General features: G+C 48.5%; 1 protein-coding gene across 2 annotated transcripts; it reads right to left on the bottom strand.

The window, feature by feature from the left end:
- Window positions 1-7,929: 7,929 nt before the first annotated feature.
- On the bottom strand, window positions 7,930-15,718 carry pcdh18a (protocadherin 18a). Of its 2 annotated transcripts, none has more exons than XM_057036422.1 (4): window positions 12,634-15,718; window positions 12,037-12,125; window positions 11,261-11,433; window positions 7,930-9,515 (listed from the first exon to the last, which is right to left on the bottom strand). In XM_057036422.1, the coding sequence occupies exons 1-4, from the start codon at window positions 15,115-15,117 to the stop codon at window positions 8,707-8,709; spliced, it is 3,555 nt and encodes a 1,184-aa protein (XP_056892402.1). In that variant the 5' UTR covers window positions 15,118-15,718; the 3' UTR covers window positions 7,930-8,706. The 2 variants fall into 2 exon arrangements, with proteins under 2 accessions (XP_056892402.1, XP_056892404.1); XM_057036424.1 differs by having other exon boundaries at window positions 12,037-12,092; window positions 12,634-15,717.
- Between the last annotated feature and the right edge of the window lie 1,148 nt (window positions 15,719-16,866).

Here is a 16,866-nt window from a genome sequence, read left to right as displayed (position 1 = left end):
AGTTGCCAGCCCACAAGCAATGTTGTTTACATTTTGTGTTTTGGTCCGTTGCTCCGCCCTCCACCGATCCGCCAATCCATAAGTCAGTAGCTTCCCCTCCTCTAGGTTGTTAGTTCCCTCTGAGCTGCAGCTACTGACGTTTCAGGTCACAAATGTCAAACGTTAATAAACCTTAAAAGGCCTTGTCTTACGATTCCCAACAATGTCGTGACAAAAAACAAGCATCTGTTGATGCCTTAGAAAGAAGGAGGGGGCTGAAAGCAAAGGGGAATTTGAACGTAGTTGCTGAAGTTGGTCATTTCCCTCCTGGACAGGTAAGATTTAGCAAAGTTTGGCTAACTGAATTGAAGCATAAACATAACAACAGACAATAATCTTACACCATGGCGACCTAACTGGCAACCTTTACTCTGGGGGGAGGTGGGGGGGACACGGCATTCTGGAGTAGTTAATATGGTTGCACTACCAGCTATGGCCACAGAAGACTTGAACTTCAAGTTCTCATTAGCTGAAATATATTATTCATCATCATGAAAAAGGAGCGATTACAAAATCAAGTCCAGAGCTGAAACCAAATATTTTTGGCAATATATTTTATCAGTTTGCACACTGGTAGTGCAGGAACGGTGTAAGGGGGAACACAGAAATGCAAAAAATCCCTCTGAAACATCTGAGAAATAGAGAAATATACATCACAATATGGAAGCTGGAGGGAAATAAGTGGAGACAGAAAACTAAAGTGAGACGTTCAGCGAGGAAGACACATATGCTGAGTGACGAGTGCAGCTCTCAGTTCCCTATTGAGAGAGAGAGAGAGAGAGAGAGAGAGAAAGAGAGAGAAAGTGAAAAAGAGAGAGAGTGGGGGGGTGAGAAGACAAGCAGACAAGCAGCAGCATCAAAGCGGGTCAGAGCAAAAACAGGCTTGGAAACAATAGCAAAGCTCTCAATGAGGGGCACCAGAGGAGAAGACAAGAGCTGGAGTTGCAACAAAGACACGTGTGCACGTTCACACGCACGCGTGCATGTATGCAAGCATGTGCGGTTGGACGGTTTCAGTGTGTAGGGTTTTTCCGATGCACGTACTCGAACGCACCCCCTGCGCTCCTCGCTCTTCACCCAGCAGAGGAGCTCTTGGTCCAGCTTAGCATCGAGAAGCGAGGCGACCAGATGATCGAAAAGCCACAGAAATTCTGGAAAGCGGAACGATTTGTGGAGCATTACTGGCAGGCCCAACACGCCAACAAAGCCAAGACCAAGAGTGTGTTTAGCTAGATATGAGGTTGTTAAATGGATTAGCAACAGAGTTTCCCAATGATGACCAGGGGACGGAATTCCAGGAGTGGCGAGAGCTGATGGAGACATGAACAGGATTTGAACACAGAGGGAGCAATGAGCAGCCCGGTACCGCTTCCATTGTGGCGTAGCTGCTAGCGTCATCCTTCAAGCAAGCCGATGTAGCCACTGTTGCGCTGCGCCAATTCTGCGGCTATTGAAGTGCAATTTGATGGTGTTCAGCGAAAATAAGGTATCCTGATCCTTTACTGCTTATGTGCTCTAACAAATAAACAGTCCCCTGGTCTAGTAGCCCTTTTTAAGTGAGTATCGGACTCACCTCAGAGTTGCTTGTTCTTGGGTCTGTAGAGGAGGGAGCATCCCCGTTTAACTCATGTATGGGTATTACCAGAATGGATGTCCCAAAGCTGAGAGTTGGCCGTTGTAGAAGAGAGTAACAGTGGCTCTCTTGTAGCAACTTTAGGATCAAATCAAATCAGACCAACTTTATTTATATGCCCTTTATTACAATCAAACTTGTTTCTGGGTACTTACAGAGACCCAGGGCCAGACCCCCAACAAGCAAAGGAAAAACTCCCCTTATGAAAATACATTTATTACAACAAGCTAGCCGTATTAGAGTATTAGGGAAGGCTATTTCCCCCTACCTTCAAACATCGAGGTGCACAAAACCCACCTGTGGAGTGGACCTTTAGGCCAGCAGATCCTAGAGTTCATTGGTAATGAAGTGGGAGATTTCCACTGGTCCAATCAAAGAGTGCGACAGTTTTGTCCCATAGTTTATGGTTAAAAAAGCCACTTGCTCTTTAATTGCAGGTTATCATCCCATTTCTTATTGCTTCATTGATGCTGATTGGATTTAACATGTCCAAACGTGTTTTAGTCCATGTAAGTGGTTCTGTTCATTTCAGTTTCCAGCTGACTGAGGGTACCCCAACACCACAGCTTCACTGACCTCCAACCCGATAAACTGATGACGATAACAGCCAAACCGTGTCATCGTAATGTTCTGCTTTCTGCTTCAATGTCCAAGAAACAGCCACTATGAATTTGACTGTTTACTGCTTCCTAATTTCCTCGTCTGGGTGCCCCGAGTGCTCCAGCTCGCCCATCTCGGTAGTCTTAAGGGGGTTTCTGGGTGGGTCTGAGCCTGAAAAGGTAACAGTTGTTATTCGGCCTTGTGTTTGAACGGGACACACGATGACATTTAAAAGACCACAAGGGAAATTTAAGCAACCAGCAGCAGTTAGCGGCTTATTCAAATAGTAATTTGAGGTTGTGGAGCAAATGAGGGGGGGTATGACATTGAATGGTATTTACCGGACGGCAACCATGCTGGATTTTTCTCTTCGCACATCCTTGGAAATGAATCCAAATCTGTTGCATAAACCTGTTGAAGGACGCCCACAACCTTATTTCTTTTGATTGAAGGATGACAAACGTGTAGGTGACATGCAGGGAGAATAGGAACTGGATTGAGGTGAGATGGCAAAAGTCCAGGGAGGGTGAAAGAAGAGATATGAGGCCAGTGGCCCTAGGACAGGACAGGACAGATCAGGACAGGACAGGAGGTCAGGGAGCAAGCAGCTTTGAAACATGGGGGAGGAAGAACAAACGGAACAGAAGAAGAAAAACAGAAGGATAGACTAAAAGAGACAGACAGGATGGCGGTAATGACTGAAGCACTTAAGGCTGAGGGTGAAAAGCAAGAGAGGGACGGGCAGTGGGGAAAAAAGGGCGAGTAAATTGACTACCGCGTGTCACATGGAAACAGTCCCTAATTGGCCAATCAGCCGACCTCAGATTGAGCCTGCCGTTTTCTCTAACTCCCTGAGAGCACCTGGACCTCACTGACAGGCAGCCGCACACACCCACGCTCACACACGCTTGTTCAAACACAACACCTGCCACCATAACCACCTCTTCATCTTCTCCCGCCATTCTTGACATGTACTTTTAAGAAAGATCTTTGACAGCAGGGAGCTGACAAAGAGAGGAGAGAAATGGAGAGACGGTAACAGGGAGACGGATTTTTCAGAGGGAGTCAGTCCTCCTCGTGGCTCCTCAGCTGCTCCCTCCAGCACAGTAACCTTTGAATGTCATTTTAACCACCAAATATAGACCATATGGCATTTCCAATTAGAGCTCTTATGCTCGAATATGATACATTACATGATTTAATTAAAAAAAAAAAATCAAAGCTGGTCTGATGAAAATACATTTCCCAGGTTTTGAGGAAGTTTCACCTGCTGTCTGTAGCAAACAGGGTCTATAAGAGAGTTTGAAATGCACTTTCAAGCAGCTCCCAACATTTATTAATAATAAAAGCAACACAAAAAATGCTTTTTCTCATTTATGGTGCTCACAAGTGTCAATCAAGATCCTTTGATAGACTGCATGTACATGCTGCATGGTGTTGCTTTTGGCAGTTACTACAGAAACTACTGCAGTAATTATTAATAAGGAATAAAAAAAATACAACACACCATCTACCTAATCAAGCTGAAGCCTTTTTTTCTTCCATTTGTGGGTTATTTTATGACAGGAAAGGCATAACAGCGTAAATTCTGCCTTTGGAACCTTTGAATACTGGGACAATTTACTCAGACTTATTTATTAGAACGCCCTTATCCTCAGAATTACTGGATTTCATTGGAAACTTCATCCCTAAAATCATCTTCCAATTTATGAATTCCGGCATCTCGACTTGATTCGCGGGTAGCTGTCTTAGTTTTGGTGCTTTCTCGCATTTAAAGGAGCGCACGAGGGAAGCCACGTGCACGCAAGCTGCCGAATCATTCTGACAAAGCACCTTTAGTGGTGGACTTGGGAAACGGGGCGGATGTTCAGACGAGTGACGCATAGTAGTTGGTTGTTGGGTTGATTGTATGCACAAACACACACTCACACTCACACACACCCACACACACCCACACACACCCACAGGCTGTGCTAAAGAGGAGACAGAGGCCGACCCTTGCTGTGATCTTTGGTTAAATAGCTTTTGGCAACACTGTGCTATTTGAAAAACACACACAGAGAAAGAAGGATCTGCATATTGCTACAAAGGTTAAATGATTTGGAGAATGTGGCTCTGATGTGCTCCCCGTTGTGCTCACATAGACACAAACACAGACAGCCCACCCCCTCCACACACACACACACACACACACACAGGGAGATGAATTACCGCGTGGATGAGATCTGACGTAACCCGTACTGGAAGTAGGTCACATGGGAGGAGACAGGTCATCGGGGAAATAACTCTGCGCGGCATTTTGTGTGTCTGGCCGTCTCCTCCCCTCAGTATCATTTTCCTCTCTATCGCCTTATTTTCCCCGTTGCCATTATAACACTTGACTTTCAATGATCTTGCCGGCAGGACTCCTAAAACTGCAATAACGTTGTTAAAATTGGAAAATTCCAAGACAGCGGATTTAAAATTGACCACTTCATGCCGGAACTACACTTGCTGTAATGTCACCTGCTGTTTCTTTTATTGTTCACCCATATAGACGTCCAGGCGAAAACACCACATGGGGAATTCTTTCAGTAAAAACCCAACAACGCCAAATCAGCCTGTGCATCTTCATCAAATTATACAGAATGTTCCTCAGATTGTGCTTATTTTCTCAGACAGGTCAGTTCCTTCAGTGATTTATGCTAGCCGGGGATGCTAAGTGCCTCCTAATTCAACTGCGCACACCCAGTATGAGAACTGGAAACAAGGAGACTCCAAACTTGGAGCTTTTTCCAGTGTTTTAGAACCCAGCAGGTGCAGATGAGAAGGCTGAGGTGATGTCTGCGAGCGAAAACACATCATTCTGGCGCCTTTGGCCAATCTGCCAAAGTTCTGCTATTTATCTGAAACCTTCTTTTTCTCGGTTGTGATCATGTGGATCACTTCTTTCAGGCGTTGGTGCTGGTGTAGCTAAGAAATGCTGGGAATGACGGGAATCATGCTGGGACAGGTGACCTGTGTCATGGCCGTCTGCGTCATCATGAGCCCAGTCTCAGATGTTTAACATGGAAGGCCTGAGCAAGTGGGAATCTGAAAGATGACCTCATGTACAAACTCTGGAGGCTCTCAAGGGTTAACTTGGGTTAACACATTCCCAGAAATATGGAACCAATGTCTTTGGTCTTGCACTCCTCTTCCCCATTTATACACCAGTTAAAACACAGGAACGACTCCAACATGTGTCTTCTTCCAGCCCAGCCCTCATGATTGTCCTTTTGAATGCATTTCTCACTTCTGCCTAATTTTCATTCGACCCCGCGTAAAGTCACAACTGAAGACACAGTCTCCAACTCACACACGAGTGTATCTGTCAATGCACATGGAGTAATTAAGCCATCTGGATATCAAACCAGCGAGTTTAGCCTCAGGGTAGAAAGCGAGCAGAGGCACGGCGGCTTGGTGTGTGCATGTGTGTGTGGGTGTGTGTGTCTGTGCTTAATGTGGCGCAAGGCCAAGACAGTGGCTGCTGCAGTGAGATTCCCTTTTTGGTCCTGTTCACTCGCCACTAATCCAATTGTCCAAAGAGAGAGAGGGAGAGGGACAACTGGCTGTGCTTCAGTCCTGCTCACATGAGAATGTCTAGGTGGGAGGACTGAAAGCACAGCTCATCAGCCCCTCCCCCAGCCCCCACGCAGGTACACATGGTTGGAACAATGAGTGCAAAATGGAATCCCACATAGCGACCGTGTACAGTAAAGTAGGGTGCAGGGGACAACAGGGAGTTGGGACACCCAGAAATGAGCCAGCCGGAGCGCACCTGTCCCTCCTCCGTCTCCTGCGGCTCCTGCAGCGCTGGTTCAGAGTGCGGAGCCACTACCGGAGAAGCAAATCCAGTATTGTTCCAAGATAGGTCCCACAGTGCCATCTGCTGGGCAGTCCCTTCTCTGGTAGTCTAATAATATATTCACCACGTTCCCTCATCGCCGTGCACGCGTATAAACAGAACCAGGCAGTAAAACAAGGTTCCGCGTGTGCCCGAAAAAAAGAAGTAAAGAAAGAAAAACTTTTTACACTCTCTCCAAGTGCCTGGGGAAAAAAAACTCAAATTAAAAGCATGCCTGCAAGCATTTAGTGTCAATTATGATCATTCTGATGCGCTCAGATAGTGGAAGAACTCTGAAGGACCGTCTTATGTCCATTTCCATGACTCCCTCTGCGTCACGTAAAGGAATGTGTGTGTGTGTGTGTGTGTGTGTGTGTGTGTGTGTGTGTGTGTGTTTGTTTATGTTATATTTAACAATAGAAATGAGAAAAAGCAGGTTTTGCAAAGTTTCAAAGAGACTTAAGAGGTCTGCTTGTGAGAAGGGGGGGTGTTAGGGGTTTTTCTTTGGGTTGGGGGGCTGCAACTATGTAATGGAACCAAAGTTAAAAGGGTTCTGCAGACACTCACAGCCCAGATTTCTTTTGCCTCATCAAAGCTGTGCCTATATTAATTATGGCCGTGGTTAGAAACGCCGTTCCTTCGATTACACACGCCATTACCTCGTGCCAAAGACGTTTCTCGTTGCTGACGACCATCCATCACGCGTCGCCATTCCAATCCCAACGCGGCCGTATGCCTGTCGGCTGAACTGCTGCCGCCTCATCCTGTTTTTGAATGTTTTTTTCCCTCTCTGTCTCTCTTTCTTTCCTTTCAAACGTGCACCACGAACCACCCGCCTGGTATTTTGGGTCTGAAAACTTGTAAATACAACTTGTATTTCCAACAACTTGGACGTCTGAAGGGAGCCGGGCCCCCCGTGCTTCCCCCAGCTGCGCCCTGCATCAACCAAGCGTAGGATTTAATCAGCTGAAACCCTCCATCGTGTCGTGCCTCACATATTCATAAATTAATAAGGATTGCTCGGATTCCTCTGTATATGAAGTCAGCTTGATTTACAGGAGGCTAGTTTTCTCAACCACCGTGCATGCTGCACTTCCAATCCCTGACGTTTATTGACGCCCTGCCTCCTTAACGATGAAGACAAATGAGCTCATTATTGTTCGAGTGTGCCTGTGTGTTCTGTTTCATTTGTCCGTGACACCGTCTCCTGTATTCCCCCCTCGGAGACCTCGCCATGGAGCGTGTGTTTGGGAGGTCGCACGTGTATTCAGATTCTAACCTTTACCTCCTGATAGCATTGTCTCACGAGGTTAATTGCTTCATTTAGCTCTCGCCGCTAAATCGCACCCCCAGCTTAAACCCAGCGGCTTGTTGCTCTTCGACTGCATGTGTGTGACTTTGTGGTCTTAATCATGGACTAATCAAGCACAAATGAGGCACTTATGACCATGTGTTTACCTCCCATTCTCTGTGTAATTGTATTAGCCATAGCATAGCTATAAATACATGTGCTGCGACGACACCACGCTTATCATGGCACCTGTTATGAATCAGGTGCACGGATGAAAAATCAGACTAATGAGTGCTTTAAGTCCTCAATAATCATTAGTGGTTAAAATGTTAGTTAATGGAATGTTTGGAATTAGATTGTGGCACCGCGAGGCCTGGAGAGCTTGTTGCTGCGCCAGCAGTTCTGCAGATGGACGTTAGGGGGCGCTAAGAGACAGGAGGGGCAGAAAACCCCGGACTACTCTGGAAATGAGCGAGGCCAGTGATGTCTGTCAGACATAAATCTGTTATGAATCCCTCAAGTTTATTTATTATCCAATGGTCACAGCATTACCATACAAACTTCCAACATGGAACTGCATTGGAGCGTGATTACTTTGAATACAAACACACATTCAATAAGAAAATTAAATACAGCTGTTTTATAAAATTAAATTGGCAGAGGGAAATGGACACGCTAAATGGCATTAACACATGCATGGACAAATATAAAAAATAGACATTTGTTTTCTTTTCTGTACAAACATACACAGACACATATAAATATATAGAAGAAGTAAAAAAGAGTGTATTTTTAAAATACAAAGGTCAAGTTGCACAGTTACATTCCATAATAACAAAACAGAGGACATAGCACAATATTCAAGTGAATGTTGCCAAATTTCACAGACGCTGTACAATATTGTACACTGTAAAAGTGGAAATTAGATCAGACAGTCCTGGTTTCTCCCGCTGGAGCCTGTTCACGCAGCTGTAAACATTAGAAAATGAAGAAAGGGGACAGCACTTCTGCCGGATCTCCGTTTGAAACACGGTAAGCAACTTTCAAAGCGACCGTCATCACAACAGGGCAATCTGCTCCTAAAGCACTTATTTTCATGGCTCAAAGTCACCTCAATAACAATTACCGCAGCACATTACACTTTTTCCAAGTGGCGGAGATGTAGCGGGGCAAAAGAAATCCAGACGAGCATTACAGTGAACAACAAACAGTAATCATGGAGTTTATATGTTGGCACGGAGAACGATAGTGCATCAGAATGAGGCGAGTCCAGACAATCTAGTTCTGCCGGACGTCCTGCAGAAGTTTGTTGATCTCGTGCACCAGCTCGCTGCTCTCCATGGCGGCCTCGTGGCCAACCTCGGTGCGCTTGCCCCCCGGGTGACCCTGGTGAAAGACCCCGTCAAAGTCGTCCTCCTCGTAATTTTCTGGGATTTCTTCCATAGCCGGCAGCCATTTGAGGTGTGACGACTGTCCGTTGGCGGGGGCGGACGCAGTGGGCGCGGTAGAGGTCGAAACGTGGTTGGTTCCCACGGAGCCGCTTGCGGGATTCAGGTAGTGGGTGCTGGCCGCCCACGCAGCCACACCGGGTGGGTAAGCGGGACCTTTCCCACCTGGCAACAACACTCTCCGGTTGTCCTGAGGAACCGCACTGTTGCTGTGGTTACTGACCACGTTGCCACCGCGCCCGTTTGTTCTCTCAGCGGTTGAAGAGGGCGAGCTTGTTTCGGTGCACTCCGCGTAAGAGTCCATGTTAGGGGGGAGCAGCCGCTGGAACACTGAGTTCATCTCGGTGAGGAGGGAGCCAGCCCCTCCTCCAGGAACACAGGGGTCACTTCCTCCCCCACCCATGACTCCCCCGGCCTCTTCGCTCCCACACTCCTTCCCAAAAGTAGAGAAGCTCTTGCGGCGTTCCGAGTCAACGGAGGACTGATCATCGTCCGTCGGGGGCTGCTGGGAGGACTCTTCCCCCGGGATGTACATGTTGTTGCGATAGTCAGCTGAGGAGGCAGGCGAGGAGAGGGGGGGCATCCAGCACTGGTCAGAGTGTCCCAGGATTCGACATTCATCTGTGCACAGCCTCATGGCTGAGGCGAAATGAAATCAAAACAGAAGAATGAGTCAAAGGCGTCGGAAGGCATCCGGATGGAGACATATACAACGGGTGAGACGGAATATCAGGGACACAAACAGATTAGCGAGATGTTCAAAGCCCCACAGACACATTGTTGGACAACGTATGCCACTGTGGCATGGAGAAAACAGCAATATCCGTGAATGATACACGCAATAAACAAGAAAACTGCGGGTAAAGCGGGAGTTTGTGTCAGTGTTGAAGTTCAGAAGGAGTTCAAGGGGCCGAGCAAGGGCAGAAACGCGGCTGGTGACAAACCCTGTCTCGTCCTGTTAGCGTGTGAACTTGAACGTACAGCACCTATTAAATATTTCATGCAGCGGCGCTTCCGCCTTTTATTAACATCAAAATAACAACATGCCTTGCTGATTCACCCCCCCCACCCCCCCTTCCTTTCCTGTGGATGCTCACGAGAAACAGATTGGTGATATTTACAGCTCACAGCATGAATATGCGAGTAGTTCAAGGCTCAGAAATAATCAAAAGATATAAATCAATGAATGGATGTCGGTGCAATCCCACCCAAATGGCATTAAAGGCAGCTGTTAATACAATATTTGGCTGCACTGCAAAGCCTGCCTACGTACTTCCCGACGACAAGATGCAGCAGGGATAAAGCTAAAGCTAAAGCAGAGATTTGCTCGTTTGGCTGTTTGTTTTTTAAAATCATTTAGCATAAATAGCCACACTTGCCCATCTGAGTACAAAAAAATCTAAACAAATTAAATATACAGAAAAGAAAAGGATAATCTGACCATTCTCTACCGCTTCCCCTATTAGCATATAAAATAGATGACGTGGGGGGGGACACACACCTCCAAGTCATTCTCAAAGCTGGAAAAAGAAATAACTAGCGAAATACACGTCCATCTCCCATCCCTTTATCCATCTCAGTGGAGACAGAGAACGCATTAACAGGTACAGAGGAGAAATAGGGATGCTGATCAGCTCTCGGGCGCGTACGAGAGCCAAGAGAGGTCCAGAACAAGTGGGAGAGAATAACATCATTCTAAAACCAATTACTATGAATTCTCCTCAGTTCAGACATGAAAGCAGAGCACTGACACTCACCGGGGGGGGAAAAGAAAAGGGAGGGAAAAAAACGCACAATGACGAGCGCACCGATGAGTGACAGGCGACTCATCTTTGCTCCAGGGAGGAATTTGCAAACGCAACCCTGACTTAGGGGCAGATAACTCTCTCTCTCTCTCTCTCACACACACACACACACACACACACACACACACACACACACACTGTGACGCGATAGACCCACTGTACTCTTGTGTGATAACGAGCGTGGAAATGGGGCCAATGTGGAAGAATCGAGCTGAACACAATGGAGATTGTGTTCAAGAATGGAGACTCAGAACGGTTCTATAGGCAGGTGGACAGTCTGAATAATGGGCTTAGGCCCGGTACTGGCTGTAGCGCTGAAAGGTGTCCAATTTTAAGACAGAAAGGCATTTGGTTTAGGCCACTGAATGGAGGAGGGCAGTTTGATTGCTCCAGAACCACCGACAGAAAACGAGGTGCTTCACAACTTTGAAGATCAGGCCGACGTCTGATTATTGTTCGAGGCAGAAGAGACAGTTGAATGTGAGGTCCTGCTAGATTCTCGGTCATGTGACCCCTGTTGAAAACAACCAACTTGAAAAGGTGCGGCGGCAAAAGAACACAAAGAACTCTGGAACTCACCTGGGTGGAGCCTGTGGTGCATTTCTAGGTGGATCAGGTCAGAAAATCCCTCCCCCAGCAGCAGCCTGTCCACCGGAGATTCCCGCCCCATGTCGCAATCACTGTCCCCCGCCTCGCTGTCCCCACGGCCACTGTCCTTTAGGCTGAATTTGTCCATGTCTTGTAATGCATACCTAGGTGGCGGAAGCTCGCAGTTAAATTCAGTCAATGGGAGCAACGGAGGACTCGTCAGCAGTGTCTTCTGTTCGGCAGGAAGGAACAAATGCTTTATATAAAACTGGGAACTGCTTCTGGGATATGTCAGATCATTAAACAGGGCTCATCCCATAAATCCTCCGCCCAGGTAGCCCATTTCAATAAATCTATCACAACGGCCACTAGGGGCATCGATAAATCGAGCACCTGGATCATAAGAGGACATTATGAGGGAAGTAATGATGGATGCGCACTTCACAAGCTGAGCCCTCTGTTGTTCCAGAGAAAACAGGCGGCCGCGGAAATTGGTGTGACACCCAGACAAATGAGTTGCGTACTTTTTTTGAACTGAATGACATCGAAATGGTGGCGGCGGAAATGTGGGGAAACCAAATACGTTCACACGCCATCAAACGGTGGCCTACGTGTAGCTGACCGACTCACACGCCACGACACATGAGACGCGATGGAAAACAACTGGCTGTCGAAAGGGAAAGTAAACAGCGATAATCTTTTGGAGAGCCGGGACGGGGGGGAGGGGGGGGTACGGGGGGGTTGGCTGAAGGATAGGGGTAAATTACCTGTAGCTGCGGGAGTATTTGTTGCCACGGAAACTGGGTCTGGGCTGGTACTGGCCCTGATGGAGCATGGACAGAAGCTGTGAGACTTGCTACATCCCGAAACAAAACAAAAAAAAAAGGAAAAAAGAAAGGGAAAGAAAATAAAACAAATAAAAAAAACAGAAAGGGGAGGGGGGGTGAACAACAGATGGATAATTGGGGAGGGGAGAAAAAGACAACACAGGAGACAAAACAATGGATGAGTAAACACAAAATGGATGATGGAGAGGTAGCTAAAAATGGATGAGACAAAATGGATGGTGTTAAAAATCAAACATGGTGCTGATGATATGGGGGGGTGGGTCTAAGTAGACATGTGGCCGAGGAGGGAGCAGTGGTTATGGTAAAGTAATGCTGACAAGGTGTAAACAAGGTAAAGACAAAGACAACTACAATCGTCAATACTGTTACTGAGAGTCAGTTGTAACTAGAGGACAGTGCTGATTAAGGCAACGGTGGGGATGAGTTAATTCTAAAGGAGAGCTCTGTGCGTGTGCATGTGAGAGTGCATGAGAGAGGGCTGCGAGACCACGTTGGTGGGTGTGCGTCTGGACCTACCTCAACTGGTGGGGTCGCATGTGCCAGTTCCAGGGCAAAGCTCTCTGGGATGTGATTGGATGAGATGGTTACTAGGCTGTTCAATGACTGGCGGCTGTTGTGATTCTGCCTGCTCCCCATCTGGGCTCGGTCCATGGGTGGCGTGGCTGAGGGCGAGTGGTGGTGCGCCCGGATTGGCAGCGTACCGTTGACTGTGGGGACCAGGGTGATGTCCCCCTTGTGGATCTGCCGGGAGGGCTTCTTGGGATGGTGCTGATGGGTTGACTCGGCGACCCGGCAGTTGTAGGAGTTCCTTGTGTCCTTTTTCTCTCGGCTAGAGTGAGCAGCGAAGACCACCATGATGACCAGGAGGACGGCGCAGATAGCCACCAGGGAGATGATTATGATCAATGGCGCATCGACCGTCGATTCCCCTTGGTCCATCACCTGGACGTGGTTCTCCATGTTCTCATAGAGGGTGATTTTCAGCACCGCTTTGGCACTGAGGCTCTCTCTCCCTTGATCGCGGACCATGACGGTCAGCTCTGCATGCTCATGAGGGTAGTTCTCCAGGCTGGTGTTGGCGTGGATCTCACAGGTTCTCGGATCAATTAGGAAAAAACTCTCCTCGTTGCCGCTGACTATTGAGCAGATGAGTTCGGCATTGACCCCTGTGTCCCGATCGGTTGCCCTCACCATGGTCACTAATTGCCCCGCCTCTGTAAACTTGGACGCAGGCACATCAGCTGTAAAGTTCCACAGCTGGGGGACGACGATGACCGGAGGGTTATCGTTCTCATCGAGGATGTTGAGGATGACGGTGGCGTTGCTGCTCATTGGTGGTTTGCCCGCGTCTTTGGCTTGCACAACAAAGGTGATACGACTGACGTCCTCGCGGTCAAAGGTACGCAGTGCATAGATGGCGCCGTTAGATGGGTCAATGGTGACATAGGTGGAGATGGAGTTGCCGTGAACTGAGTTCTCAAGGATAGAATAGCTCACCTGTCCATTCGTGTCCAGATCGGGGTCAGTGGCCAGGACAGAGGTCAAGTAGGCTCCGGGGGCATTGTTCTCTGATTTGAAGACCTCATAACGACCCTTCTCAAAACGAGGCGGATTGTCGTTTTCGTCAGTGATGTGCACGGTGAAATGTTTGACCGTGGAAAGACTGGGAGTACCGCGGTCTTCTGCCACCACCGTCAGGCTGAACTCTGACCTCTTCTCTCGATCTAAGGACATATTAGTGAGGATCATGTAGTTGTTCTCGTTGCTCTTATGCAGTTTGAAATAGCCCTGGCTGTGAAGCTTGCAGTCGACTTCACCGTTTACCCCCGAGTCCAAGTCCTCCACCCTCACCAAAGCCACAAAATTGTCCAAAGGAGAGGCCTCTGAAATGTAAGCTGCATCCCCGTTGCCCTGGGAGGACATGGGGTTGATGCTGATGTCCGGTTTGTTGTCATTCACATCCACCACCGTCACCAGGATCTTGCAGTGCGCAGGCATTGAGTTTGGGCCCATATCCTGCGCTTGGACATCAATGTCATAAGAGTTGATGGTCTCGTAGTCCACGCGCCTGATGAGGGTCAGGTGACCGGTGTCGGCATTGATTTTGAAGGTCTCCATGATTTTAGGCGACACGTGACTACTGAAGGAGTAAACGATCTTGGCGTTCGTGCCTTCATCTGCGTCAGTGGCGTTCAGGTTAATGAGCAAATTGCCAACAGGTGAATTTTCTGGGAGGTTAATCACATATGAAGACTTCTCAAAAACCGGGCTGTTGTCGTTGGAGTCAGCAATGTTGATTTTTAGAAGGGTCGAACCCGTTCTGGGGGGAACGCCCCTGTCAGAAGCGGTATATTGAAGTTCGTAAGTGGCGCGCACCTCCCGGTCCAACTCCCTGATCACCACCAGCTCCGCATATTTAGCCCCATCCGTCCTGGCCTGGATGTCAATCTTGAAAAAGTTGTTGGGCTCTAATGCATACGTGTACAGAGAGTTCTCACCGACGTCGGGGTCTGTGGCGCTGTCCAAGGGAATGCGCGCCCCCACGGCCGCGCTCTCGGAGATCTCAATGGGGATGACGGAGCGGGCGAACTGCGGAGCGTTATCGTTGATGTCCAGCACTTCCACGTCGACGTGGAAGAGCTGCAGGTACTCGGTTGGCAGCGTGAGCACGTCGAACTGGATGGAGCAGTTGAGATTCTTTTCGCAGAGTTTTTCGCGGTCGATTTTGGTCCTGACGCTGATTTCTCCGTCCTGGTCGCGCACGGAGAGGAAGGACGAGCTCCCTCGCTGCACGGCTCTGAAGCGGAGCGACACCGTGCTGGGAAGTTTCGCCAGAACATCGGCGACATCGTCCCTCAGCCGAGCGATGACCGTGCCGACCTTCTGCTCCTCAAAAGTCTGATATTTCAGCGTCTTGCCTCGGACGTGCGGCGCCACCGCCACCGCCGCGGCCAAAACAGCCACAACTTTCCACATTCTTGACAGAAATAGACTTTTCATCTTTCCGTCTTGTATCGTCGTGGAAGCAGGGGGAGAAAAAAGAGTCCAAAATGGGTTCCAATGTGCACAAGAATCAATTCCAGCCTCAACTTCCTAATTGTGGCGCTCCCGTAATCAGCGGATGCATAGCTTAGTAAACTCGGTTGGATTTAAAATAAAAACAATAAAAGAAAAAGAAAACAGTCGACTGATAAATTCAGGTTCAGTCAACTAGCGCGAATTTCCACACGAGCAAGTACGCTTCTATCACTTCTCCCCCTGTCAGATCTGTTGCGCGAATCCAGTGTCCGCAGAAGCTGAATGCCACTAAAATCTGTGCGCCCCTCTCTCTCTGTCTCTCTCTCTCTGTCTCTCTCTCTCTGTCTGTCTCTCTCTCTCTGTCTCTCTCTCTCTCTCTCTCTCTCTCCTCTCTCTCTCTCTCTCTCTGCCTCTCTCTCTCCGTCTCTCCACCCTGCGTCTGGTTTTGGGGGCGCTCTCCTTCGCTTCCTCTCTCCGTGTCTGCGCACAGGCTCGCCCAAAAATAACCAGTCTCCAGCCAACTAGCTGTACATCAACCGCGTCCCCCTGTACGCGTCCCGGCAGCAGGCAGACCCTTCTCAAGCGGAAAACTGGCCGGTGGCTGCTTAAAACGCCGAGAGAGAGGAGGAGAAAAGAAAGTAGGGACTCACAAAACCCCGCCCTGTGGTAAAGGTGGTGGTAGTGGGGGGTTCACTTTCCCCACTTTTTTTCTGAGAAACGGTATTGCCCTACAATGAAAAGGCATTAAAACGACTCAAAGGAGAGAACATCCCGCCATTTTTACACCAATAAATCCGCTTTATGGGATTCTCGCTTCTCGTCTGTTCTCCAAACAGAGTCTGAACCAGACAGCTGGCGCTCCACTCTCCAGCAACTGCAGGAGTAACTAGATGAGAGACGTCCGAAATATCTCAGCATTGGCGAGGGGACAGCTCCACACTCACTTTTTCGATCTCAACTTCCAAAGTAATAGATTTTTTTTTAGGCCATGGATATTTTATTTTCTCACATGCGCATCATCTGCGGTTACGCGACGCGTTAAGCCGCGTGGCGAATTGCGCAGAAAGAGAAGCCGGACTCTAATGAATGCCTATAAAGAGTTGGTCACGCCGAGGAACAGCTCCGTTCCCGTGCACAGATCTGTTCATCATCACTTAAACCCCCCACCCCCACCCCCCTGCAGGAAGCTGGGGTGACGATAACGATCGAGGCATCCCCGATCCCTCCGTGCGCAGTAGCGACTTTAGATGCTTTTTCATTTAAAAAAAACAAAACGCCTGATTCGCGAAAATAGCACGCACACCAGGGTAAATGCAGAGGAATCGGATCTATTTAAGGAAGAACAGGGAGAGGAAGCGAGTTAAAGTTTAACGAATGCGCACAGCCGGGGCCGTGTATTCTGGAGACCATCTGGCACGGCTTGTTTGGCACCAGGCGATTACAGCGGACCAAAGCGGACTCCAGTCTTGAACACAGAATGGGGGAATGGGTTGTGTGTGTATGTGTGTGTGTGTGTGTGGGGGGGGGCAGCTTTTTCAGACGCATTCACACATTTTAGGACGCACGCATCAGATTGGCATGCGCTCTGGTGTGCGTCAAAGTGAGACAAAACGCACTCGGACGAGAAGGTGCAGGCTGGAATAACCCCCCACCCCCACCCCCCACCACCACCACTTGTGTGCGTTTATCAATGAAAATATGAAACAAACTCGCAACCCTTTGTCGTCACTG

Source organism: Takifugu flavidus, chromosome 6 (assembly GCF_003711565.1).
Source record: "Takifugu flavidus isolate HTHZ2018 chromosome 6, ASM371156v2, whole genome shotgun sequence".
Lineage (NCBI taxonomy): Eukaryota > Metazoa > Chordata > Actinopteri > Tetraodontiformes > Tetraodontidae > Takifugu > Takifugu flavidus.
This window is presented reverse-complemented; position numbering and strand designations above follow the sequence as displayed.